Below are 27521 nucleotides of genomic sequence, written 5' to 3'. Positions count from 1 at the left end.
TTGCAAAAATATTAATAACTATTTTTTTTCTTCCTCGAGCGGCCCGGTTCACACGGACCCCTTAGCTGGTTTTAATCAGACCAGACTCAAAATTTTGCGATGGTGACTGGCCCTGGTTTAAACTGTAATCACAATTTTTTGATAAGAGATCGACAAGGATTGGTTAGATTCAGGTTTTTAAACTTCACTTGAGAGGTTAGCGCACACGTTCTGTTTCTCTCCTTTTGTACAATCAAGGACCAACAAAACTTGCTGATGGTAAATTGATTGATTATTTTGATGACTTTTAGAACGTTTTTTTTTTTTTTTGTGGTTTTTCACTTGTATCCCTCACTTAATAGATGGCAGTGCATGCAATCACCGTAGATGAACCCTTTGATCTTCCAGGTTCAGAAAACCGTCATTTTCTGCTCGTTACCCAGAAAAAAGAATAAATATATTAGAGAAACGATTTTCTTCTGGTCTCTTTGAAGATACGAAAACAATAAATATTCAGAAAATTACAAAAAAAATCACGGAGGGTTATATTTATATAATTATCACTGAAATCACATCGTTTAATGACCATGAAATCCTACTAATTGTTTTTAATTGCAAAGATTTGTTGCATACCGTATTAAATTAGTTTTATTCGAATGAAAATTGAAGGAAAATCCAATCTCATCGGTGGAGAGGGCATATATATATTTTCCTAAATCTTACACTTCATTATCAATTAATAACAAGTAATTATCAATAATTCCTGTTAATTAAAATCATTCACTTACGTATCGATTTTTAACAGAACCATATTGACACCCTCATCGTCACTGCATCAATACGTTCTTTGTAAAATGTCGCATCAATACTTGAGTCATATATACTTTTTTTACTCGCTGGATCAGAAGTTTTTGAGAAACCGCTGGCGCCGTTTTCCTGAGAATATCCAAAAATGTATACTAGCCATCAATGAGGATGGGAATCAGAACAGTTGAATTTCCAGTTTGCGCACAAGGTGTTGGCAAAGTTATTATGAGGTACAATGATAACAGAGGATTTTTGTTCACGCAAAGAGTGTACCGAGCCCTTGAACCTTCATTATTAGCCTTGCATTGTGTGAATGTTATTCAAAAATTGTAACTAAAATTAGTTAAAATTTTATTTTAATTAGTTTAGACCCTTTTTTAATTAGTTTAATCTCTGTTTATTTTAAGAATGCTCGGGTTATTGAAAAATGTGCGTCGCGCATTCGCTTTAAGCTATGATTCATTTTGCTGAAATGCATAATTTTTTAAGCCGGAACGGATATAACGAAGTTCGCATACAACGAACCGTTTCGCTGTTTTTTCCTCCATTTCGTTATGCGTGAGTCCGACTCTGAATTACTATTTTCCATGTAACTTTCTCCTATTCTGTGAGAGGAAGGAAAAATTGTTAGACTATGTTAGAGATGAAAATACCTATATCGCTGGAGCCTCGTAGCGTGCTGTTGTCAGCCATGGATGCTATCCGTGACAAGGCATGATTGTAGTTCCCGCAGGCAGCGACCATACCTATATCCGGAGAATAAATTATACAGATCAATTAGTAAACTCAACGAATTTGGCAAAAATTATTTATTTACCCACACAAATGACGTGAGCAACTTCGTTAGAATCAATGTTTGAGTTGTTCCCACTTTTGATACATTAATGTAGATGCTAATTCGGTCTAAAGATGGCGCTGCAAATACATTTAAGTTTTATTTGTAGCGCCATCTTTTGTTCAGTATTTTAGCCATATAGAACAAAGTCGTATTACTATTTAGAAATACGAAATACAGAAATATGAAAAAAATATAATTTATTGCACTTTTAATTCGTTTCAATTAAACTTATTATAATACATAGCAATATTTTATAATTCTCAGCAATTCATTTAACAGTTAGAATATTCAAAAAGTAAATTACTTTGAGTAGTTTATGTTACTGAAATTGGTAAAAAAGGGTGTCTGCCTGCTACATGGCACTCAGTTCTCGAATGAGGACTGTGCAGAATCGCCAGCAAGAGATTCTGGGCACAAAATTTTTAGGCCGTGGGGGCTGCCGGTAGCCACTGTCTCTGGCGCCCCTGTTATTATAACCAAGTTGAAGATGCGTATAACCATCCTTTCTCCGCAGTAAATTCTATTCAAGGAATTGTGTTCCATTCTTATTTTCGGTTGGCAACATTCATCAGTATTGTAAGCCGGGGTTTTCTAGGAATAGGTTTGTTGCGCAGCGTGAACCGAATTAGACTATTTCGCGTCGACAGAAACGTGTTACATAGTCACGCTACGGCGTGGCGCATCAGATTAGGGCAGCTATATAAAGTATATGGCTTCGGCATCAGCTACTCTGTCGTCTGCACGCTCCGGAAGGAAAAGAAAACACACAAGAATGTGAAGAGAATATCGGCACTCCTCTGAAAGCAGTCGGCCAATCACGCCCGACGTAAAGCGCTGTCGTGAGGCGTGTAGCGCTCTGTAGGAAAACAGTCATATATGCTGCTTTTCTTACTGGTGAGTGGACGGCGTGTCGCGCTGGGTGAATCCCGTTGCGCGCGGCACAGGAAACCTGCTCCTAGGAAAACCCGGCTGTAGGCCCGATTAATTTGTCAATTGTTTTTTGTGGTTGAGCAGATCAGTCCGATTAAAAGTTTGTACATTACATTTTTGATCTCACTTCTTTATTTTATTTTTTTCTATCAGTGGAAGGGGTTTGACTAAGGGTTCTTTTTTTTTTTAATGATTTGTGCCAGTGAGATAAATTCCACGGTTCCCCCCCCCCCCCGTATCAATAAAACGAAGAAAAATTAAGGCCACGAACTCCTTTAAAAAGTAATATTCGGTGCACAGCAATGTGTGTAAAAACAATGAGTTAATTGTTTTCCATTCCAAGCTCACAAACCTCCTGAAGTCTCTCCGAGGACCTCTGCTTTCGACTAAGTAAAAGTAGACGGGAAGGGGGCAAAGATCCCTCGTTTTAAAATTCAAGGAGGCAAAACAAAATGGTTCTTTTTGAAACATTTGAAAGAAAGAAACGTCGTTATGGAAATGAAGTTTCACACACACACACACACACCGGAATTTTTGGGGGACCCCTGGCTAAAGTACAGGAGATATCAGGATTTCAGAGACGCTTTGGTGGGGCATGGCCTTATTAAGGTTGGGAACCATTGGCATAGAGAGTCAATTCAACAAAAACTGGTGACGATTTCGGATTGATTTTGGTGTTAGATATTTCCTACAATATCTGAGTGAAATAAGCAACAGTATAGAGATCGAGAGTAGTTTCGAAATTAATACCCTCGACCAATGTAAAATAGCTAATTTTCTACCAAAACGACAATATATCCAATTGAAGAAATTCTAGGATTTCACACACATGTTCGACACATTAAATCGCTTCCAGCGGGTTGCCTTTGATTTCTTAAATTTATATATTCCTATAATTGTTTACATTTATCGAATAGTTACGTGAAATTAATAAAATGCGTTTTTATCATCAACTGAATCAATTTATATTACTAATTATTAACTGATCAATAAAATAATTTGATTAATCAATCGATTAAAAATTTTTGATTTATCAGTTTTTAATTAAATTAAATTAATTGAAGTAATTTTAATCGAATAACAGCTCTAGTAATTTTGTATGAAAGCAGACACACACATAGCATTATACTCTCGAAGCCAGTGTGTGAAAAAAGAGGGAAACAAAATTATATTATGTATATAGCTGTGCTTTCTTCTAAAATCAATACCGAGGGTGCTCAACCTTTTGGAAAGTGCGAGCCACTCCACTGAAAAAGTATCGTGGGACACTTCATTGGTATGAAAAAGCATTGTGGTTCACTTAAGTGATCTAGAACAACACCGTCGCAGGTCACTTAAGTGATCTGGAAATTGTTCCGTGGATCCCTTCTGTGTTCTGGAAATGGACCGCGGGCCGCTTAATTGCGCTAGAACTGCACAGCGGTTCCCTCAAGTGATCTGGTAATGTGCTACTTAGATCATTTTTGCAAAATTAGGTTTGAGGTCATGGACCCCATCAGATGACTCCGAGGGCCACATTTCCACATTTGGCCTGTAGGTCATGGGTTGAGCATGAGCATGTATGATCCATACAGCAGTTGCTTTCAACACGTACAAGCATTGGTTGCGAATTCACCAGAGCCCTTCCGCACCACTTTGATTTGACTAAAACTATTTTGTTTCTATTTCACTTCGAATCAAATTAGTAGTTCGGAACCTCGATATACCGATTCTCTGTGGGCCAAGAAAAAATATCGTTGTAGAGCGGTGTTTCCCAAAGTGTGCATCGTGGCTTCTAGAGACGTCGCCATCCTTTGTCAGGGGCGCCGCGGTGAGTTGGAGACATTGATTTATGCGCCTATTTTATACTTTGAAATGCTTCCTTTTCACGGGAAAATATCTACCAAACTATTCTTGAGAGCCGTGAATTGGGCAAGGGAGCCGCTGTTGACAAAAAGTTTGAGAACCACTGTTGTGGAGGGAATTACTGTTATATCGAGAGGCAACGTTGTAAACACTAGCTATCGAATTTATTCTGTGGTTGCCATCAGAAAATTCGCTTCAAAGTATTTGTTCGCCGAGAAAAACTGTTAATTGATTGGTTGATTTATAAAACTTATTTAGATGCATTGTAACGAAGTTTACTGCATTGCACTTATGTGTCTTACACGGAAAGTGTGAATGGCAAAAACTTCAACAATGCTTTCATGTAGTACAAAACATGGATGGAAACAAGTGGCTTTAAGTTGAAAATAAATTCAAGACGATTTTGGTGAGGTTTAAAAAATTATCGTTTTAAGTTGATTTTCAAAAAAATATATCGTTATAGAGGGATTTATCTTATATATATAATAGAGGATATCGTTGTATCGCGGGAAGAATTTAACATTGAAGTCTCTACAGGCAATTCCAAAACAAGTTTTTCAAAAAAATATCGTTGTTGAGGGATTTGTCGTTATATCGAGTATCATCGTAGCGAGGAGCTGGGAAGTGCTGTGGGTGCTCGATCAGAAACGGAAATCTGTAGCATGGGCTCGAGCAGCCAGAATTGAGTCAAAAGATTTCTTACATGAAATTCAAGACGAGCTACCCACAGGTTCGAAAAACTTCCGACGCCCCTGGAAGAACAGCAGATTCATGTACCATCACAATGTAATATTGGTACCACAGGCGGAGATAGACTTGGAAGTCTCGGGGGGGGGGGTGCCACGATGATGATGATCTCAATTCATCTATACATAGGCTGACCATATTTCCTAGAGAGAAATACGGGAAATTGGAATTCCAAATACGGGACATCGCCAATTATTACCACTAACAACGCCAAAAGTGTACAAAGTTGCCAAATATTGCTGAAATTACGAAAAAATCGCAATGGCGGGAAACGAAGCGTTACTGCGAATTGCAGTGGTTTAAAAATGAGAATTCCACGAAATAAAACGTTCAACAAGACAAATGTGGGAGAGACTAATGTTCTTATTTATAGTTGTAATTATCATAATATAATTTTTGGGATGAAAAATAATTTCAATCTTTGATTTCAATAAAGAATAAAAATCCAAGTAGGCGTCATGTAAAAAAAACGGGAAAAAACCGGGACACTTTTGCCACAAAAGTCGGGACGGCAAGAAAAAGAAAGAAAACCGTGATTGTCCCGGGAAGTGCGGGATGTATGGTCACCCTAACAATGACACTCTTTTTTTGACATCCAAGAAGTCGCGAAAACGGGAGAAAATGATGCAATTATGCTGTTTTAAGCGTCCGAAATTAGAGAATATGATGGCGTTTTCTCTTATTTTTCAAATATATTCGGAATTCGTAGACAATGAAAAGGAAGGATTTCCGCTTTCTTTAAGCGGGAAGATGTTTTATATTCACGAGGAAATGGACTGTTTTATCTGGAAAAAGCCTGAAAAAGGCCAAGTTCCTTCTCGTTGTAGATAGAAAATACAACAGGAACTTCGGTTTATACCAGGATAATTCGTTCCTTGAACGTGCTCGCAATCCAAAACACTCGCATATCAAATCAGACTTCCCTATAAGAAACAATGGAAATCCTGGTAATTCGTTCCACAATCGTTCCCCCGACACCAGACACGGTTTCTTTACCCCAAAGATATAGTGCAGACTGATAGTCACCCTATCTGTACATATATGCGTTAGATAAGTCGACTTCACCTTTGATGCTGTACTAAAAGTTCATGGTCCATCCTATCCGTCCCCATTGAAAATTTTGAACACTTCTATCATATCTCCTCGACACCTGCGTTCATCCAATGTAAACATATTCAAAAAATGAAGTCTCTCTTCATAACTCAAGCCCCGTGTGCCAATAAGGACACGCGTAGCTCTTCTCTGCACCCCTTCAACCACAACACTTCAACGTACAACACGTATACGAGACATTGTCATTGAAATTATGTTATTTATATGCTAGTCTCCAACTTTTGAGGCTTTCCAAAAAAGAGGCATGAGAAGCTTCTCCAGTTTTATAACGTGGATATTATGCTGTAATTCGGATTAAATGTTGCTGATGCGCGTTACCTCTCTCTACGACGCCAAATACGCGTGCCGGTCTCTCTCTGTTGATCTTTCATTGGATTATTATTTCTTTTCCGCATATTGCTGTTGTCAAGAGTCATTAGAGAATCCCTTTCCGTCTCAAAGAAACAGAAAGATCACCATCAAGCACTTTGGCGTCCTTGAAGGAAAGCTCGATTACGCTTCCTCTTCGTGCGTTAATCTCCTCCACTCGTGTGTAATGGGGGGGTTCTCGAAAAACGCAGAGATTACATAACTTAATCGTCAAAGTCGAGAGTTGGGAGGAAAAACAGTAGATTCCCACGCACATGTATCCAAATTTTTGATGGCTGAAACAAAAATTTCTAAAAAATAATCTTTTTTAACTACAGTAGGAGAGCTCCCAAATCCGGACACTTCGGCCATTTTTTTTTTTCAATTCTGGGAAATAATGATGGCAACTGTGTTTGTGCAGGGTGACCAGACAGCACCTCCTAGAGATGAAAGGCCTCTGCACTGTTTGGCCATTTTTTTTTTCAATTCTGGGAAATAATGATGGCAACTGTGTTTGTGCAGGGTGACCAGACAGCACCTCCTAGAGATGAAAGGCCTCTGCACTGTTTGCCATGAACGTCATTCAGACTACCTAGCAAGTTTGCCACTTCTTGAAACACAGCACCCTATTTTCGTTTCTTCTTATTTTGGCGTAGAATCTTCCTGATTGGCTCACAAATAGTGATTGGATGTGGAGGCATAGAAATCGCCAACTCTGAGCCCGATCATTTCTTTTCCTCACAACGATGATGCCGGAGAAGCCAGGACAAATCCCGAAATTTATTTATTTATTTATCTGTACAATATTGTTGGCCCTGGGGCCTATACAAGAGGATACGGTTGAAAATGACAAAGATATTGTTTGATGTTGGACAAAAAGCTAGTGACAGTCGGGGGTTCGACAATAGAGCTTGGGAGTTTGTTCCATTCGCCAATGGTATGGGGGAAAGAAGCTGTATTTAAAGCAGCCAGAGGAAGCAAAAAATTGGTTTTATTTTAAGGGAATGCGGTCGAGTCACTTGATCACTTTTGTCGCCCCACGGTCATTTTCTGCACACGAGGGCTAATTAGACCGGTACATGCAATTTATTGCCGATTCCGAACGGCACAAGCTTGTTTTTTTATACTCATCGAGAGGTTGGTGCACTAACTCCTCGATGGGGGGAGTCCCTGCGGTAGCAATTTTTTCTGCGGTCATGTCGCCGTTTGATGTTGTTCATTTCAGGGACAGTTCTCTGACAAGAACGAACCGGGTATCGAACTCGCGACACCTCTAAACATCCTTTGGTACTTTAGGCGAGTATCTTATCGACCTGGGCTACCGCGCCCATGGTCGGGGTCTTCTAGAGATGTAGGATGGTTTGGCTAGAAGTATGTTGAATTGTGACCATGGAAAATTTTATATAACAATGTTAATCGAGAAATGAGAGAGGGAGGAGATGAAGTTCGTTTTCCTAATTAAAAACCCCAGGAAATTTTAGGAATCCTTTTGAAAAAAATGATGTTGCAATTCCATTTATGCACACTAAAATGGAACAACGATCTTCAATCAAACGATTATCTTCAATAATCACACTTCACTCATAGTTCGAAAAAAACTGATGGCAGCAGTATGACAAGCATTACACACGAACAAACTTCACGTTAGGTTCACAATACAGTACACACACATTCCAACATGCACCAAGTTCCGCAAAGGAATATGGGTCTGGTGCATGTGTGGTTTAGAAGTAGTAGCCTACTACAAATATTATGTGGAGTATAGTCCTCCTAACGCGAGATGAGATTTGGCTACGGTACGTCATGTCACGTCAAACGACTCTATTTTATCCTGGAAGGACATGCCAATCGTGAAAGCTCAGTCACTGGTGAACTTTTCTCGATGTGCAATCGTTTCACCAAAAAAAAATTGAATAAAATCATCCGATGTGACGTGACATGACGTAGCGAAAACTCATCTCGTGGTCGGCGGACTATACACGTGGAATCGTAAAATCTCCAGCGTGCCTGATCTTACAAACCTACAAACACCCTCTTAAACAAAACCTATTGTTTTTGGTTTTTTGGGGGGTTTTTTGGATCCGAGTAATGCATAGGCGGAGATAGACCTGGAAGTCGGGGGGCAAGGTCATTATTGCTGGGGAGACACGATGGTGATGATGTCAATTCATACGTGGATGGTGTGGTCGGCTGAAGTTGGTTTTCTGTGGTTCCCAACTTCAAGGCGCAAATGCGAGCCGATCTCCCCGTTAAAAAGTCTCGCCACAGAGAGCAACAGTCCTACAACGATAAATCATTCAATCATAACACTTCACTCATAGTTAGAAAAACTGGTGGCAGACGGCAGCACTACGCATAACAAGCATTACAGAGAAACAAAAAACTTCACGTCAGGTTTCACTACACGTACACGCACATTCTAGTTGGGGGTTCCGCGGGGGTGGGGTGTGGGCGGGGTGCATGTGTGGTGTAGCAGTAGTAGGTAGGGCCTCCAAAAAATGGCTCGGGGATCCATGATGTTCTTAAGTCAGCCACCTCGTTGGGCAGTTTGCCTGTTGTGGCGTTGTATTTGTATTTGTATTTGTATATATACACATATACATTAGATTTGCCCCCTCCCCGTATCTCCGCCCATGGAGTAATGGCTACAACATTTTTTTTAAAGAATAAGGGGTTTTTTTTTCTATGAATAACTAGTAACGGTATGTTGAGCGACCAAAAGAGCGACCTAGAGGGAGTTATTAACTAGTCTCAATAACCAGAAGCGTGACCTTGAAAATCGAGGGACCGGGTCAGTGAGTGACCAAGTTTGCAAATATGTGAGTGACCAAAACAGTGTGCACGCATGTGAATATTCTTGTGAGCATGTGATTGACCAAAAGAATGACTTGGAGACAGAGACGTATTTACAGGGGCAGGGCCAACTGGGCTAATAGCCCAGGGCGGCAAATTCGGGTAATGAAAAGTCAAGAAAATTAGACTATAATGGGAGAAACGCGGGAAAAACCATTAAAAAAAACCGCCTGCGATTCCAATGCTCGTAAGTCCAATACTCTCAGATAACAATACCTAAATGCCTACTTACTGTGCATAGATTTGAGGTAAGTCCTTCCGACCACGACCAACTGTTTTATACATGGGCCGAGCTCTTCGACAATTTTCTGAAAATAAAAAACACAAGTTATGTATTAAAAACGAACAACCAGGCCGCAATGTATCACAAATCAGCATCTCGAAGAGACACGATAACAGTACATATCAAAAGTAAATATACCACCCCCCCCCCCCGCATAGACGTCCGCGTCCCTCCCCACTTGCGTACGCCAACGAACACGCGCACATTTATCCGCACATAAAAATTATAATTGCTCTCAATTACAATATCACTGAGAATCGATACGAGAAGACGGTTCTAAACTTCAATACGGGGCTACGCATTAAAAGTCTAGAACATTCCATTCAAGAAGCTGTGCAAAGAGAGGAGAACCAAAAAAAACCAAAAAGAGTAACAAGAAGAAAGAAGAATGGATCCAGCGGCAGGAAATACGTGCTCAAGAGCTTTGAGAGACGGAAAGAAATGATATTAAGTAAAAAGGTATTTTTTTCACGTGCCTTAAAATCGGGAGAAGATTTATTTGGGATTAACCCGCGAGCTGCGATAAGAGCTTCATTCTCCAACCATGAAAACTGCTGTCTCCATTAGCAGCAGCAGCACAACCACAGTGATGGATACGGCAAAAAAGTCGGGACGGAATGAAATACGATTCGCGTGATACTTTCGGAGCACGAAGAAAACGTGAGTTGTTGGGAAGTGGTGGGGGGGGGGTGTTCGTAAGGGCTATCCCGTTCTTCTAGGACTCCAAGGCGTGGTGAAGTCAAGACGTGGGGGAAACACGTGAGTTGCAATATTTGACACTTTCGTTAACAAACGGGGTTGTCCCGTATTTTAGATCCTGATTTCATGTGTGATGAAATATGGTCATCACGCACAGCCATGAATCGTTTGGGTTAAATCAGCTTTCCAGAAAAGGTTGTTCCATTTTTGTGGGACTCTAAAGCTACGTAGGGGGGGAAGGCACGGGAGTTGCGATAACTGCCAATTTCGTCGGAAACTGATGCTGTCCCGTATTTGCAATCCTTATATTTCTCTCGATGAAATGTGGTCATCCCATAATCTATAAATTGATGGAGTGTAAGCTTTCCTTATTCACTGCATTCGATTTTCTTTGGCGTAGGTCGGGAAGGGTGTGGGGAGGGGGGATCACGTGGCCACGTTCTAGAGTTCTAGATTCCGTTCCAGTGCGTATGGTCGTAATTGAACTGAATTGGAAAATGCACGAAACTCTGTTTGAATACACTCCTTTCCGAAAGCAGATGACTCCGAATATGTTTGGCAAAATGGCGACAAGATTTCAATCTCACTCCTACGCACGCAAATTATTTCTCTTCTTATAATAACAATAACAAACTTCCACTTCAATGAACTCTTCCCAAGTGAAAAGGAAAATAAAATCAAAGGCACCGTGAAAACAGAAAATAATAATAATAACCGACGTCAAAAGGGACGCGTAAAGTGTTTCGGAGCATTGCTGCGTCGTCGTTTCTGAAATGGCGTTGTGCGTCACGTGACGATCAACCAAACAGCTGCACATACATCACGTTGGATAAAGTACGTACGTACGTATTAATGTTCGGTTCTCAACAATATGGCGGCGGCGACGATGTACGGTAAGAAAGACGACCACGTGACTGAATTAATCATCTTGGGAAGGAAGAAAGCTATTCGGAATTTTTTGAATGGGAAACGGGAGGTTAAAAAGGGAAATTCCATAAAAAAAAAAGTAAAAAAGCAGACGACAAGCGTGTTCTTGTGGTTTCGTTTCTTATAAACGTGATTGTTGTTATTCTTGTTTCCTTATTGTTTACTTCCGTAATGATCCCTTCTCAGAGAATTCATTAGCGAAACTTTCCTCTCTGTATATCAAGTGAGTCCTTGAAAAAAGGAAGAGAAAAACTATGACCTAACGCTACATCATATTTTACATCATTCTTTGAAATAATGTTGCTAACGGATTCTGTAGCTACAGAAACTGTGAAAATAACCCTTTCAGACCCTGTACGCACAAAAACGTAAAGGTTGCTTTTTCCTCACTGGAAATTTTTTTTTTCACCTCAGAGAGTTAAGCCAATATTCCCCCCCCCCCTCCCAAGGAAAAAGGGGCCGTTGGTCAAGCCCTGACTTATTGCGGATGTTTCGAATTTTAAACATGATGAATACGAACTTTGGGGGTTTCCATCAGAAGGAAGTATTACATAAAATTTAATAATAAAATTTTTTTATGTAAATAAAAATATATCCTGCACCGCGCGCGTGTCTTAGCTGAAATAATTAGAATGAGATGCGTTAATGTCCATTTTTACATAAGATAATGACGCCTTTGACCATGGGGTGGGGGGGAGGGCATCCCCGTATCTCAGCCCATGTTGGAAAACGCTATAGTTCCCTCCTCTTATACACACCGGAATGAAGGCAGATATCTTCAGCCGCAAACGAAGCAGTGGCAGACATCCTCAGCTTCCAGTGGAACAGAGGCAAACATCCTCAGCTTCCAGTGGAACAGAGGCAAACATCTTCAGCTTCGAATGGAGCGGAGGCAGACATCCTCAGCTGCTAATGAAGCATTGGCCCACATCCTCAGCTGCTAATGAAGCATTGGCCCACATCCTCAGCTTTGAGTGGAGTGAAGGCAATATCTTCAGCTCCAATGGAGTGGAGGCAAACATCTTCAGCTTCGAATGAAGCTTTGGGACGCATCTTTAGCTTCGGGTGGAGTGGAGGCAGGCATATTTAGCTTCGGGTGGAGTGGAGGCAGACATCTTTTAAGCTTTGGATGGAGTGGAGGCAAATATCTTCAGCTTTGAATGGAGCGGACGTAGACATCTTCGACTTCGGATGGAGCGGAGCCAAGCATCTTCAGATGCGAATTAAGCGGAGACAGTCATCTTTAGCTTCGGGTGGAGTGGAGGCAGGTACCTTCAGCTTTGAATGGAGCGGACGCAGACATCTTCAGCTTCGGATGGAGCGGAGCCAAGCATCTTCAGATGTGAATTAAGCAGAGACAGTCATCTTTAGCTTCGGGTGGAGTGGACGCAGGCATCTTCAGCTTTGAATGAAGCAAACGCAGACATCTTCAGCTTCGAATGGAGCGGAGCCAGGTATCTTCAGATGCGAATTAAGCAGAGACAGTCATCTTTAGCTTCGGGTGGAGTGGAGGCAGGTATCTTCAGCTTTGAATGGAGCGGACGCAGACATCTTCAGCTTCGGATGGAGCGGAGCCAAGCGTCTTCAGATGTGAATTAAGCAGAGACAGTCATCTTTAGCTTCGGGTGGAGTGGAGGCAGGTATCTTCAGCTTTGAATGAAGCAAACGCAGACATCTTCAGCTTCGAATGGAGCGGAGCCAGGCATCTTTAGATGCGAATTAAGCAGAGGCAGGCATCTTCAACTTTGAATGAAGCAAACGCAGACATCTTCAGCTTCGAATGGAGCGGAGCCAGGCATCTTTAGATGCGAATTAAGCAGAGGCAGGCATCTTCAGCTTTGAATGAAGCAAACGCAGACATCTTCAGCTTTGAATGAAGCAAACGCAGACATCTTCAGCTTCGAATGGAGCGGAGCCAGGCATCTTTAGATGCGAATTAAGCAGAGGCAGGCATCTTCAGATGTGAATTAAGCAGGGGCAGGCATCTTTAGCTTCAGATGGAGTAGAAGCAGACATCTTCAGCTTCGGATGGAGAGGAGGCAGATATCTGCAACTTCGAATGGGGCAGAGGCAAAATTTTCACTTGCTAGTGAAGCCGAGGCAGACATTTTCAGCTTCGAAAATAGCAGAGACAAGCACGTATCCAGGCAGTACCTCCTAGAGATAGAAGGCCTCCGCAGTCTGCTCGTGACGTCAGTATGTAGTCCATTTTCCCCCAGAATATTCAGGGAAAAACATTCCCTACTCGCGCATATCATCGTTGTGCGGAAAAGAAATGATCGGGCTTAGAATTGGCGATTTCTATGCCCCACATCCAATCACTATGCGGTATTTGTGAGCCATACAGGAAGATTCTACGCCAAAATGAGAAGAAACGAAATAGGATGCTGTGTTTTTCAAAATGTAGCAAACTTGCTAGGTAGTCTGAATGACGTTTATGGCAAACAGTCCAGAGGCCTTCTATCTCTAGGAGGTGTTGATCCAGGGCGACGTGTCAGGAGAGGCGACAATTTCGTAAAAAGAGGTTCGTTGTATCGTGCCATATTTTACGGGACACAAATTTTCCCATATTATTCGGCTCTTCGAAGACGCGATCGCAACCATTCCCCCACCCCCCCCCCCCCCTCCAGAAATAGCGCCGGCCGAGAGGATATTGCAAGCACGTGGTTGCGGAAAAAAACGATGGATGTTTTTTCGAAAGTCGAAAAATTCCAGAGACATTCACGCGTACATCCGTTTGCAGAAATAAATACTTCATTTGCAATCCCCCTTCCAAATCCCGATCTGCCCCCCCCCCCCTCAAAATCGACGCGAATGTTCATTGGTGGATGCTCATAGGCACAGCCAAAACATAAACTGATTCCGTCTGGTTTGAGAGTTTTATTTTCATTTATTCCTTCACACTCTCGATCAAAGAACGCAAAAAAAAAAGTGATGATACATCATCATTTCAATGATGAAACAAAAAAATGGTCGACATGCTGACGCCATTGAAACCAAAGATATTTCCCCCCCACGATAACACTATCTCACTACTCCTTTTTGTTTATTATTATTATTCTGTCCCGCGAGAGAGATTATATACATTAATTATTTAACCAAAAGAAAAATAGATCCAGAAAAACAAACGATGATGATTCCTCCTTTGGATTCCGCCATTTCGTTTTAGGACTAAAGGAAAGGAAGTAATAAAAATGAAGGCCCATGGTGCAGATTGGTTTCTTTATACACCCTTTATCTTCGGTTGGATACCGTTAGGGGCCGTTCAAGTATTACGTCAGCAAATTTTTAGCAATTTTTGATCCCCCCCCCCTCCTTGTCAGCAAAAGTCAGCAAAACTCTGACCCCTCACTCCCCTTGTCAGCAAAATTTCGTCAGCACTGCCCCCCCCCCAACTCCTAGCGCATATTGGTAGGATCGAAAACGTACGCGGGAGGGGGGCGTAATGCGCCTCCCCCCCCTCCAGACGAAAAAATATTTTTTTATGTAAAAAACATTTTAAAAAAATTAAAATTTTTCGAAAGAAAATACCTTTATATGTTATTATGATCGATTTCTGTTAATTTTAAATGCTATTCGAAGGGTAAGAACTCAAAATTTCTCGTTAAGAAATTCATTGCGACCCACCCTTAAAGCCATATATGGTAAACCCTTGACGCGCGGACCAAATGTGGCCCGCCCTCATACCCAATTTTGTAAAAATGAACTAAGCGGCACATTTTTAGAGATCGCTTAAATGACCCGTGGCACAGTTCCAGAGCATTTAAGTGTCCCGTGGCACATTTTTAAGATGACTGAAGTAGGCCCGTGGCACATTCAAAGATCACTTAAGTAACCCGCGACACAGTTCTAGAACACTTAAATGATCCGTGGCACATTTAGTTATCCCTTGAGTGACATGTAGCACAATTTTAGAGCACTTAAGCGCCCTCCCCCCCCCCCCTCTATAATGCGGTTCTACATCACTCAAGTTACCACGCAACATTCCCTGATTACTTAAGTAATCCGTGGCATAATTACGGATTACTTGAGTGATGCGTTGCACAGTTCCAGAGCACTTAAGCGGCCCGGATACATTTCCATAGCACTTGAAAGATCCGTGAAACATTTAGTGATCGCTGAAGTGGCTCTAGAGAAAGGGATTTATCATTAGGGAGAACGGTTAGTGTTCAGGTTCCCACAAACTAGCGAAAGATATTTTCTCGTTTTTGGCGCACCGAGTAAGATGCCATTAAGAATATTTCATATTTTCATAAAAGGTGGTTGATGACGTAAGCATCATCCAAACCCCTTCCCGTCATCAAAAGTCACCAAATCGGGAAACCCCTCCCCCCTATCGATGCTGATATAATACTTGAATGACCCCTTACCGTCACTGTTATTCGTTATTGGAAGTACAGAGCACACACACACAGTGACCTAACCTTCTCCATCATTGTTGTTACTTCTATTGTAGGAATATTTTATTCCAAAGATAGCTCAGAAGCAAGCAGCCCCTTTTAGAGGGAAAAAAACAACATTAACTTGGCGATGAGTGTCGAAGAACTCAGCTTTTTCTCGGTCAAAGATATCTGAAATCAGTAGGCTATCTGGATATTACACCGAAGTGAACTTATGGTGGAGGAGGAGGGGGGGGGGGTGTCATGCTCGTCACCGGGAATCGAATCCAGGACTTCTTGCACACCGAGAAAGTGCACTGACCATTATAGCACAGAGAGACGATTTTTTTTTCACAAAATATATGACGACTAAACAATTGGAATTGGCGCCTAAAATTTTCTTTGTGTAGTTTTCAGGCAGGGAGTATCACAAAATGTTTGGAATTCATAGCAGTGTATCTGCCAACATGAAAGTGAGTCACTATACCCCGAAAAAGTCAAAAGAAGCATCTTTTCACTTTAACATATGGATCTTTTTTCTTTGGGTAAATTTTTTTTTGGCGACGCAGAAAAGTTTTCTGGTGCCAAGATTTTTTTTTTTTGCGATTTGTCCGACCCTGGAATTAGTGAAGCTAATGTTTCCAGAACCGATGAAAATTCGGAATTATTGAAGCTAATGTTTCCAGAACCGATGAAAATTCGGAATTATTGAAGCTAATGTTTCCAGAACCGATGAAAATTCGGAATTATTGAAGCTAATGTTTCCAGAACCGATGAAAATTCGGAATTATTGAAGCTAATGTTTCCAGAACCGATGAAAATTCGGCATTATTGAAGCTAATGTTTCCAGAACCGATGAAAATTCGGAATTAGTGAAGCTAATGTTTCCAGAACCTGGTATAACCAGGATTGGGGTATCCAGGGCTGTGCAGTTCAGCTTTCAATTGATCCGTTCCAAACTATCATCACGATATTAAGACATAAAAAGGAAAAAAAAAATGTCGCCAATTTGGTGATACGAAACATTTATCCTTGGCGCATCGGTTACCAGGACTTCACGCTGGTATCTACAGTTCAGCAAGATAGATCTTTCACCAGAAATACTCTCCGGTATGTCAGTAGTGGGAACTAATACCATGACTCATGGAACTCTGGGAACGCCGACCTTCTCTTTTAGGCGGCGTTTACCTCTCATCGATGCGTTCTTCGAGAAAAAAAGTAATAGTAATAATGGAAAAACAACGTCTTGATTCACCTTGGGGGAATAAGGGACAAGCGTTGGCGCCACAGTTCATTTAGCACAGCGTTGTGGTTCGTTGCCTGCTTAACGGTGTCAATTCCCCGCGCACCAATGGTTTAACGCTCGGATTACTTTTTCCAACTTTCCATCGGGAAGGGAAAATCAAAAGGGTTCCTTTTCAAAATTGAAACTATTTTGTGTGATGGGAAGTTCTACTTTTTCAAAATATATCCGGAACAGGTTTACTTTCTTCAATATCATATAGTACAGTACTTGCCGAGCATAGCGGCCCTTAGGGGTGAGTGACAGGTGTGGGGTCGCAACGGGCCCCACGCTTTGAGGGACCCCGCTGTCACTGAATTATTGGAGGCTCCCACCAAATTTTTAACTCTTTTTTTTTTCTTCTTCTTTTCATTAATTCTGAATTTTCATCAATTCTGGAGTTACTTCAATTCATCAATTCTGGAGTTACTTCAATTCATCAATTCTGGAGTTACTTCAATTCATCAATTCTGGAGCTACTTCGATTCATCAATTCTGGAGTTACTTCAATTCATCGATTCTGGATTTACTTCAATTCATCAATTCTGGAGTTACTTCAATTCATTAATTCTGAATTTTCATATATGCTGGCATTTTTTTTCTTGCTTAAATTCTGAATTTTTATCAATTCTGGAGTTACTTAAATTCATTAATTCTGAATTTTCATCAATTCTGGGGACATTAGTTTCATTAATTCTGAATTTTCATATATTCTGGAGTTACTTAAATTCATTAATTCTGAATTTTCATATATTCTGGAGTTACTTAAATTCATTAATTCTGAATTTTCATCAATTCTGGAAACATTAGTTTCATTAATTCTGGAAACATTAGTTTCATTAATTCTGAATTTTCATCAATTCTGGAGTTACTTCAATTCATCAATTCTGGAGTTACTTCAATTCATCAATTCTGGAGCTACTTCGATTCATCAATTCTGGAGTTACTTCAATTCATTAATTCTGAATTTTCATATATGCTGGCATTTTTTTTCTTGCTTAAATTCTGAATTTTTATCAATTCTGGAGTTACTTAAATTCATTAATTCTGAATTTTCATCAATTCTGGGGACATTAGTTTCATTAATTCTGAATTTTCATATATTCTGGAGTTACTTCAATTCATTAATTCTGAATTTTCATATATATTCTGGCATTTTTTTCTTGCTTAAATTCTGAATTTTTATCAATTCTGGAGTTACTTAAATTCATTAATTCTGAATTTTCATCAATTCTGGGGACATTAGTTTCATTAATTCTGAATTTTCATATATTCTGGAGTTACTTAAATTCATTAATTCTGAATTTTCATATATTCTGGAGTTACTTAAATTCATTAATTCTGAATTTTCATCAATTCTGGAAACATTAGTTTCATTAATTCTGGAAACATTAGTTTCATTAATTCTGAATTTTCATATATTCTGGAGTTACTTCAATTCATTATTTCTGAATTTTCATCAATTCTGGGGACATTAGTTTCATTAATTCTGAATTTTCATATATTCTGGAGTTACTTAAATTCATTAATTCTGAACTTTCATATATTCTGGAGTTACTTAAATTCATTAATTCTGAATTTTCATATATTCTGGAGTTACTTAAATTCATTAATTCTGAATTTTCATCAATTCTGGAAACATTAGTTCCATTAATTCTGGAAACATTAGTTTCATTAATTCTGGAAACATTAGTTTCATTAATTCTGGAAACATTAGTTTCATTAATTCTGAATTTTCATATATTCTGGAGTTACTTCAATTCATTAATTCTGAATTTTCATATATATTCTGGCATTTTTTTCTTGCTTAAATTCTGAATTTTTAGCAATTGTTGCTCAAATTATTTCTTTCAATTTTTTTCAATTCCTCAAGCCTAAAATTTTCATCAGTTTCGGGAATTATACAAATGCAAATACAAACACAAAGGCCACAACAGGCAAAATGCCCAACGAGGTGGCTGGAAAAAGACGCTCATGACAAATATGGATGCCAAATATAACCAAAATAGAGCAACCTAATATAAAAACATGTACCACGGAAGTTGAAAAAACTAATAATTAATAATATGTAATACACTGCTCATGAAAAACATATTATTATGCCGAGGATGATGTCGCTCTCCGCTATCCATACGAAGGTTTTTAACAGCTGGCTGATGCGAAGATATATTTTTGGAAAGAGAAAAAAGTGAAAGGACGTGGATTCCATTCCCCGTAAGGGCGGTCTCTTTCCTAAATACATGGCGTCCATAATTATAAGACCCTATTTTAAAGTAGCCTACGGGCGAAACCAGTCATCAGTAAAGCATGAAATTTTGTGGAGGACTACATGAAGGAACTGATGATGGGAATTTGTGTTTCAGGTGGAAAAAATTAGTTGCACATGTCGCCACCAGAGGCCGTTTCACTTTGAATACCTGTAGTAAACATGTAAACATATGTGATGTCCATAGGCGGAGATTGACTTGGAAGTCTGGAGGGGGGGGGGGGCAAGGTCATTATTGTTGGAGGGGGGAGGCACGATGCTAATGATGTCAATTCATATATACATTAGACCAGTCGACTCCAACTTTGACACTGGGGGGAGGGGCACACGCCCCCCGTATCTCCGCCCATGGTGATGTCACGCAGCAGCTGTTATGACGATAATTTACGAGATGGCGGTTTCTTGGTCAAATTGTTTTACCAAAACAGCAATTCCGCTCTACGGAAATATCGGACTTGGAAAGGTCCAACGAATATTAAAAACCTTCGGAATATGATAACCAAATTTGAAAAAACAGGATCGTCGGCTGTTCGTCCTGGAAGAAAACCCGTTTCTATAGACATAATACGGGAGGTTTCGCTTCAGTTGGAAGAGGACAAAACTTCAAATTCTCGTGGTAGCACTAGTGTCAGGCGTTGGATAGACCACGTTCGACTGTCCATAAGATCATGCAGAATATCCTCCGATATTATCCGCACGAACTTTCACTTGTGCAGCGGTTGCTTTCACGTGATTATGATGCTCGAATCCGGTTCCCACTGCAGTTTCCAGCTCGCGCTGATGTCGATTCAGAATGGACTTGGAATATCCTCTGCACAGACGAAGCGCATTTTCACTTGAATGGTACAGTCAATACTCACAACTGCCGAATTCGGGAACCATAAAATCCGCTCTCAGAGGTTCCGTTGCATTCACCAAAAGTGACGGTATGGTATGGATTTACTACATCATTTTTTCTCGGTTCCTACTTCTACGAGGAGTTACGTTCTACAAGTCCAGTGACATGTTCGATCATCGGGAAGCGATATACATTGCTGTTGCAGAACGAAATTATTCCGGCTGTGCAAGCGCGTCAGTGCCCCTTGCTTGCAGACACAATCTTTATGCAAGATGGAGCTCCTCCACGCATTGCAGTGTGTGTTAAGAATGTTCTTTTAACACATTTATATAGAAACACATTTTATAGAAGAACGTGTCATCAGCTGGCACTTCCCTAATCTATGGCCTCCCCGATTCCCGGACTTTTGATCATTGATCAGTTTTTATCATTTTTATCGCACCATGGTCATTTTCTGCACGCGAGGGTTAATTAGACCGGGACCTACAATTTATTGCCGATTCCAAACGGCAGGCTTGTTTTTTATACTCATCGAGAGGTTGGTGCGCTAACCCCTCGATGCGGGACTCCCTGCGGTAGCAAGTTTTTGCTGTGGTCATGTCGCCGTTTCTGTTGTTCCCCTGCGTCAGGAAAGTTTTTTTGACAAGGACGAACTGGGTATCGAACTCGCGACACCTCTAAACATCCTTTGGTACATTAGGCGAGTATCTTATCGACCGGGGCTACCGCGCCCTCCCGGGCCTTAATCTATGCGATTTTTGGCTTTGGGGGGCATTTGAAACGCCTGGTAAGTCGTGACAAACCAAGAACGTTACCTGACCTTAAAGGCAGCATTTCACGCCACGTGCTGAACATTTCCCCCGCACACACATTTTGGTCAGTTGTAGCCAACATGCCATCTTGCGATTTCACACGGTATTCGAAAATGATGGCCATCATGTAGAACGTGTTTAACAATTGTTAAAATTGTAAACGTTTGCCTAAATGTGTCATTTCTTAATAAAGTGCGACCCCCCCCCCCCTCCCCCGGTGGCGACATGTGCAACTGAGTGGTGGAAAAAAAATTAGCCTATAATAGGGGAAGGGCGGCAATATGTTCATCTAGCCCACGGGCTGCAAAGCCATGAGAATCCGCCTCTGGCCACGAGACCTGTAGTTGAAAAAGTATAAAGATCCGTCCATTTTCTTTTTTGCTTATGTGGACATTCATTCTAGAACTTATCTCCCAAGTCGGAAGAGATAACATTCAAGTAGAGGATATTATAAAAAAATCTTTCTTTTTGAAATATCAGCTGTTATTATCCAAGATTCCCGTGGATGACGACCCATTTTTGTTTTTTAGATACATGCAACAAGCAGGGGGAGGGAATCATTATCATTATCTCTTTATCTCTCTGGTGTAAATTATCCTGATAACATTGAAGAAAAACCTCTATTTGAATTATCATTGCTCCGCAAATAGACGATAACATTGCAACGACGTTATTTTGACGTTAGTAATAAAAAGCCGACAAATACGTAAGAATATGTGGGCCTCCGCTCTCTCTCTTTCTCTCTCTCTCACTCTTTTCCCTTAACGGCTGCCGGGACGCATATCAACAAACCTTACATGCGTACGAGTAACAAGGAAAAAATTCGATCCTCGTGGTTGGTCGCAAGGAGTGACGTTAACAGTAATACGTCACCATCGCGTGATGACGTATTGCCACTTTCGTCACTCACTGTGGCCAATCAAGGGGCACTTAATTTCTCTCCCCTACTTGTATCAATGTAAAGTTTGTTAATATGCTTGTAAGACACGCTAGTAGTCACGTGCTTGGTTTGTGGAACGTTCATTGGCCACTACGAGACTATATGCATACATAGAATGACCATACGTGCAGTATTTCCCGGGACATTCTTCAAATAAACGATTAAAATTATCTTTCTAACTCAGAAATTGCATTGCGATAATTACGACTACAAACAAGAATATTCATCTCAAACATTTGTTGCTGGTTTGTTTTTTAATTCACCGAAATTTGAAGTGGCGCTTGTTTTCCGCGATTAGCGACTTATCTTATTTTAGCATGAGTTGGCGACTTTGCTTACTTTTGGCATCGTTTTTGGCGATAATTGGCAATGTCCCGTATTTTACCGTATTTCGAAGCTCAATTTCCCGTATTTTATGGAGGGGGGTGGAGGCAATAGGCGAAAAAAATAAGTCCCGCACGGGTGCAGATTTTGTCTCGAGCCGCTCCGGTAGCTAGTTTCTGGTATTGCGGTCAGAGGTCTATTTTTTTTCAACGTTTCCGTTGCCGAGGTGTAACTCAAAACCGTGATGTCATGTGAATTTTTACTGTGTTAAATTTTTGGGGTCTTAACTAAATTCTACGCTGCCGCCCTTACAACCTGCCGCCCGGGTGCGCCGTACCCCTTGCACCCTCGCTTAAGCCGCCCTTGGCTTCGCTATTCATGTTTCAGGTTCTATATTTATGTGTTTCAGCTTCCATACTTATTCAATACTTAACCTCTCTAACGCTATGTACGAAATATTCAGCTTCTATATTTCTACACTCATTTAGTAGGCTACTGTACTTCTAATAACTAAACTAACACCTCTTACCAAATACTCAGCTTTTATTTTGATGAGACGTGCTACAGGTTCTATACTGATGAGACATCCTATACTTCTCTAACGCTATGCACAAAATATTCAGCTTTTGCACTTGTGGGAGATGCTGTACTTCTCTAAAGCTATATATCCAGGAAATATTCAGCTTCTATGCTCTTCTATACCTATTTAGTACTACGTATACATCTCCAACGTACTATTCACAATATACTCAGCCTCTACACTTATAAGGCGTGCCACGTGTCTCCAACGCTATCCATGAAGAACTCAGATTTTATTCAGTTTCTATTTCACTCTTCCACACCAATTTCAATAGTATACTTCTCTAGCGCTATCCACAATATACTCAGCTTCTATACATGTTTAGAACTTATCCATCTCTCACGCTATTCACGAACTACGCAGACGCAGCCACTATACTTATAAGACGTGCCGCCCCCCACCACACTTCTCCAAAGTTATCAACAAAGTAGGCTACTCAGCTTTTACTCAGTTTCTGTTTCACTCTTCTATACTTATTCAATACCATACTTCTCTACTTCTCTACCCATATCCGATGATTTTTACCCCACCACGTTCTATACTTATTCAGCAATAACCTTCTCCAACGCTATCCACAAAGTACTCATCTTCTACTAAAAAAGTTTCTATTTCCCACTTTACACTTCGCTAGTGTTATCAGCTTCTATACTTTTCTATACCTGTTTAGTACTTTAATTCTCTAACACTTCGCACAAAGTGCTCAGCTTTCTTACTGATGAGACGTGCTACCGGTTCTATACTGATGAAACGTTCTGCACTTCTCAACGCTATACAAAAAATATTCAGCTTCTCTACTTGTGAGATGTGCTATACGGGCGAGGTAGCCCGTAAGGTCGATCAGATACCGGCTTAAAGTACCAAATGATATTCAGAGTTGTCGCAAGATCGATACAGCCGGTTCATCTTTGTCTCCGCGTCGGGGGACAAAACAGCAACGGTGACACCATGACTACAGAAGAAAAAAATATTGCTACCGCAGAGAGTCCCACACCGAGAAGTTAGTGCACCAACCTCTCAGTCAGCATCATAGGTGCCGGAACATAGGAGCTGAGACCATTTGTCAGCCCCCCCCCCAACAATAATTCAGGAAAAGGCAATGTAATGTATCCCCCCCTCTCCTGTATACGTGCCCAAATCCCGTATATACGGGACGAACAGCAACTTTCAGCCCTCCCAATGTTTTCTTCATGTCGGCGTATTTGGTGAGTATGAAATGAAAAAAGGTTAAATGTCGAACACTGCCGTCGAAATCGACAATAAATAGTAGGTCCCGGTCTAATTATCCCTCGACTGTAGAAAATGACTGTGGTGCAACAAAAAATAATCGTTGAGACGTGCTATACTTCCTCTAATGCTATTCACGCGAAATACTCAGCTTCTATACCTATTTAATACTGTACTTCTCCAACGCACTATTCGCAAAATACTCAGCCTCTATACTTATCAGATATGCCACACTTCTTCAATCCACAAAGTATTCAGCTTCTACTCATTTGCTATTTCACACTTTTTTTTTCTATACTTCATTCAATATTATACTTCTCTAACGCTATCCACAATACTCAGCTTTTATACTGACGAGATGTGCTGCAGTTTCTATACTGATGAGACGTGCTGCAGTTTCTATACTGATGAGACGTGCTGCAGTTTCTATACTGATGAAACGTTCTATATTTCCCCCACGCACAAAATATTCAGCTTCTGCGCTCTTGAGACGTGCTTATACTTCTCTAACGCTATCCACAAAATACTCAGCTTATACTTCTATACCTATTTAGTATTGTACTTCTCCAAGACGCTATTAACAAAATACTCAGCCTCTACTTATCAGACATGCCACACTTCTCCAATGCTATCCACAAAGCACTGAGCTTCTACTCGTTTTCTTTTTCACACACTTCTATACTTATTCAACACAGTACTATACTTCTCTAGCGCTATTCCACAAAATACTCACCTTCTCTACTCATGTTTCAGTTCTTCCATATTTATTCTATACTATACCTCTCTATAGAGCTATATCCACGAAATACTCAGCTTCTATACTTCTACACTTATTTAGTGCTGTAGGCCTACTTCTCAAGCACTTTCCACAGGATACTCAGCTTTTATTTACATTTAGGCTCTATACTGGTGAGACGTGCTACATTTAGGCTCTATACTGATGAGACGTGCTACATTCAGGTTCCAACTGATGAGGCGTGTTATATTCAGGTTTTATACTGATGAGACGCGCTACATTCACGTTTTATACTGATGATACCAAACTTCTCTAACACTATTTGCAAAATACTCAGCCTCTGTACTAATGAGACCTGCCACATTTTTCCAACGCTATCAACAAAATACTCAGCTCCTATACCTATTCAGTACTATACTTTTCTCCAACGCTATTCACAAAATACTCATCCTCTATACTGATAGGACATGGCACTCAGTACTCAGTTTCGATTTCACACTTTTCTATATATACATATTCAAAACAATACTTTTCTATACAAGATATACAGAAGACTGGATGTTGTGAAGATATTTATTATTTTAGATGTTAATTTTTTAAGGAAGGAAAAAACTCATCTCTGCCTCTACCGGGAGTCGAACCCGGGTCCCTCGATTGCCGGACGAGTGCTCTGACCACTAAGCTACAGAGGAGATAGAGATTTTCCTTCGCTAGAGCGTATATGTGCCAAACGGAACCGTGCAATGGACGGTGAACCGATCAGAGGAAAATCTCTATCTCCTCTGTAGCTTAGTGGTCGGAGCACTCGTCCGGCAATCGAGGGACCCGGGTTCGACTCCCGGTAGAGGCAGAGATGAGTTTTTTCCTTCCTTAAAAAATTAACATCTAAAATAATAAATATCTTCACAACATCCAGTCTTCTGTATATCTTGTATTAACAAGTGGAGAGCGACATTCATGTCATGTAATACTTTTCTAACTCTGCTCACACGAAACACGCCCAGCTTTTATACTTACGAGACGTACTGAACTTCTCTATAACAACATTCATCAAACCGAAGTAGGTAATTACGTCATCGTTATGGAATTGCTGAGTAATATGAGAAAACGAAAATGAGAGAGAGAAAAAATTGAGAAATTCAAAATCGCCCGCTTACTTTATAAGTCTCTTCTACCATCCTGGAGGTTGTATCCGCGGTATCCATGTTTACCGATTGTATGAGTAAGTCTTTGATACACACTATGAGAATGTACGCCTTAAAAAATTACGAAATGCCAACTATAAAATAAAAAACAATGGTAAAACAAAAAAGAGAGAGAAAACTGATGACTGTTTTAACAACAAGTGGCAGCTGCACCTGCGACTTGTTCGAAGGAAGAAGCATCAGCAACGACTGACTGACTGATAGAAACATCACGCTCTTTCTTTTCTCCGTAAAAAAAGCTCTTTTTTGTTGTTTTTTCTAGATAAACATTCGCGTTCCGAAGTCCGCGCCTTTACGTTTACGGTTATTAATTCGCCAAGTTGTTGGCGGTGGAAACAATGATTTCAGCGAGTTTCTGTTGTAAAATATAGTCTTTTTTTTAAGTATAACTTTTTAAATGAGTTTTTCGATCTTAAAATAGGCATGTCTGATTCAATTTCACGTTTTTATCATTTTTTTTGATCGATTTCCAAATTTTTGATTTTGTTTGTAAGACAGCGCCGCTCTTAGGGAGTGTGCGGAAGATGCGGTCGCACCGGGCCCCGCGGTTTCGGGGACCCCCGCACTTACGGTGAAAAATATACGTAATCAAAACCACTTTTTTTTTTATAGCAAACAAGCGTGGGCGGAGATGCGGACCCCCCCCCCCCCCCAGCGTCAAAGGTAAAGTCGACTGATCTATTGTTTTTAGGCATATATGAATTACCATTATCATCATCGTGCCCCCCCCCCCAGACTTCCAAGTCTATCTCCGCCTATACAAACAAGGTATCTAAGCTTCAACTGATTTGATGCAGGAATTTTGGAATTTGTTTCATCAATTCCGGAATTATTTCTTTCATCGAAAATCTTGGTTTTTTCCCTCATTAATTCTGAATTTTCATCAATGCTAGGATTTTTCTTTCATTACTTCTCGATTTCCATTGATTCTGAGATTTTTCGCTCATCAATTATGAATTTTCACCGATTCTGGGATTTTTTCCCCCTTCAGTTACCGCAATTCTGTGATTTCTTTCCCTTTCTGAATTTTTATCTCAATTCTAGGATTTTTTCTCTCATTAATTCTGAATTTTCTTCAAGTCTGGAATTGATTCTTTGATGATCTATTCTTGAAATTCAGAAGTGATTGAAAATTGAGAATGATTAAATGCAGAAATTGAATTTGTGCTGCCCAGTGGCCAAAAAATGAGGAACGACCCCCCCCCCCCCCCCGACCACCTCTAGCTTTGATGACAGCAAATACAGTCGAATCCCGTTTTAACGAATACCGTTATAGCGAAAATCTCGTTTTAACGAACACTTTTCTAATACCCCAGATAAATTTACATAAGAACAATGCAAAAACCTGGAATTCCTTTATAACGAAATTTCGCTATAACGAAGTGATTTCTCCGGTCACCTGGAGTTCGTTATAACGGGATCCGACTGTATTCTTCTGGGCATGGATGTTGCTAAAAACGTTGAGGAGGAATATTAGGCCATGCTGACAATATGACAGGCAGCTCTTAACCCATTTTTGCGCAACGCTTAGTTAAAAAAAAATTCAATTAATATATACGTATATAT

General features: G+C 40.4%; 1 protein-coding gene and 1 non-coding gene across 2 annotated transcripts in view; one reads left to right on the top strand and one right to left on the bottom strand.

Moving 5' to 3' along the window:
• The window catches only part of LOC149070835 (BAR/IMD domain-containing adapter protein 2-like), a 38143-nt gene extending 11990 nt beyond the window's left edge, over positions 1–26153 (bottom strand). Inside the window, exons 1-3 of the mRNA XM_089248420.1 lie at positions 25908–26153; positions 9693–9768; positions 1440–1532 (exon numbers count right to left, since the gene is read on the bottom strand). Coding sequence (XP_089104546.1) covers positions 1440–1532; positions 9693–9768; positions 25908–25955 — 217 coding nt within the window. The 5' untranslated portion in view covers positions 25956–26153. The remainder of the gene's footprint in view (positions 1–1439; positions 1533–9692; positions 9769–25907) is intronic.
• On the top strand, positions 1959–2090 carry LOC149070836 (U11 spliceosomal RNA). Its single transcript, XR_016195015.1, has one exon. It is a non-coding gene; the product is annotated as a U11 spliceosomal RNA (small nuclear RNA).
• Positions 26154–27521: the final 1368 nt, after the last annotated feature.

This window comes from Pholcus phalangioides, unplaced genomic scaffold (assembly GCF_987345545.1).
Source record: "Pholcus phalangioides strain wild (caught in Gottingen) unplaced genomic scaffold, Ppha-v1.0 ptg000020l_1, whole genome shotgun sequence".
NCBI lineage: Eukaryota > Metazoa > Arthropoda > Arachnida > Araneae > Pholcidae > Pholcus > Pholcus phalangioides.
Note: the sequence above shows the minus strand (reverse complement) of the source record. Positions and strands in the feature narration are given on the sequence as shown.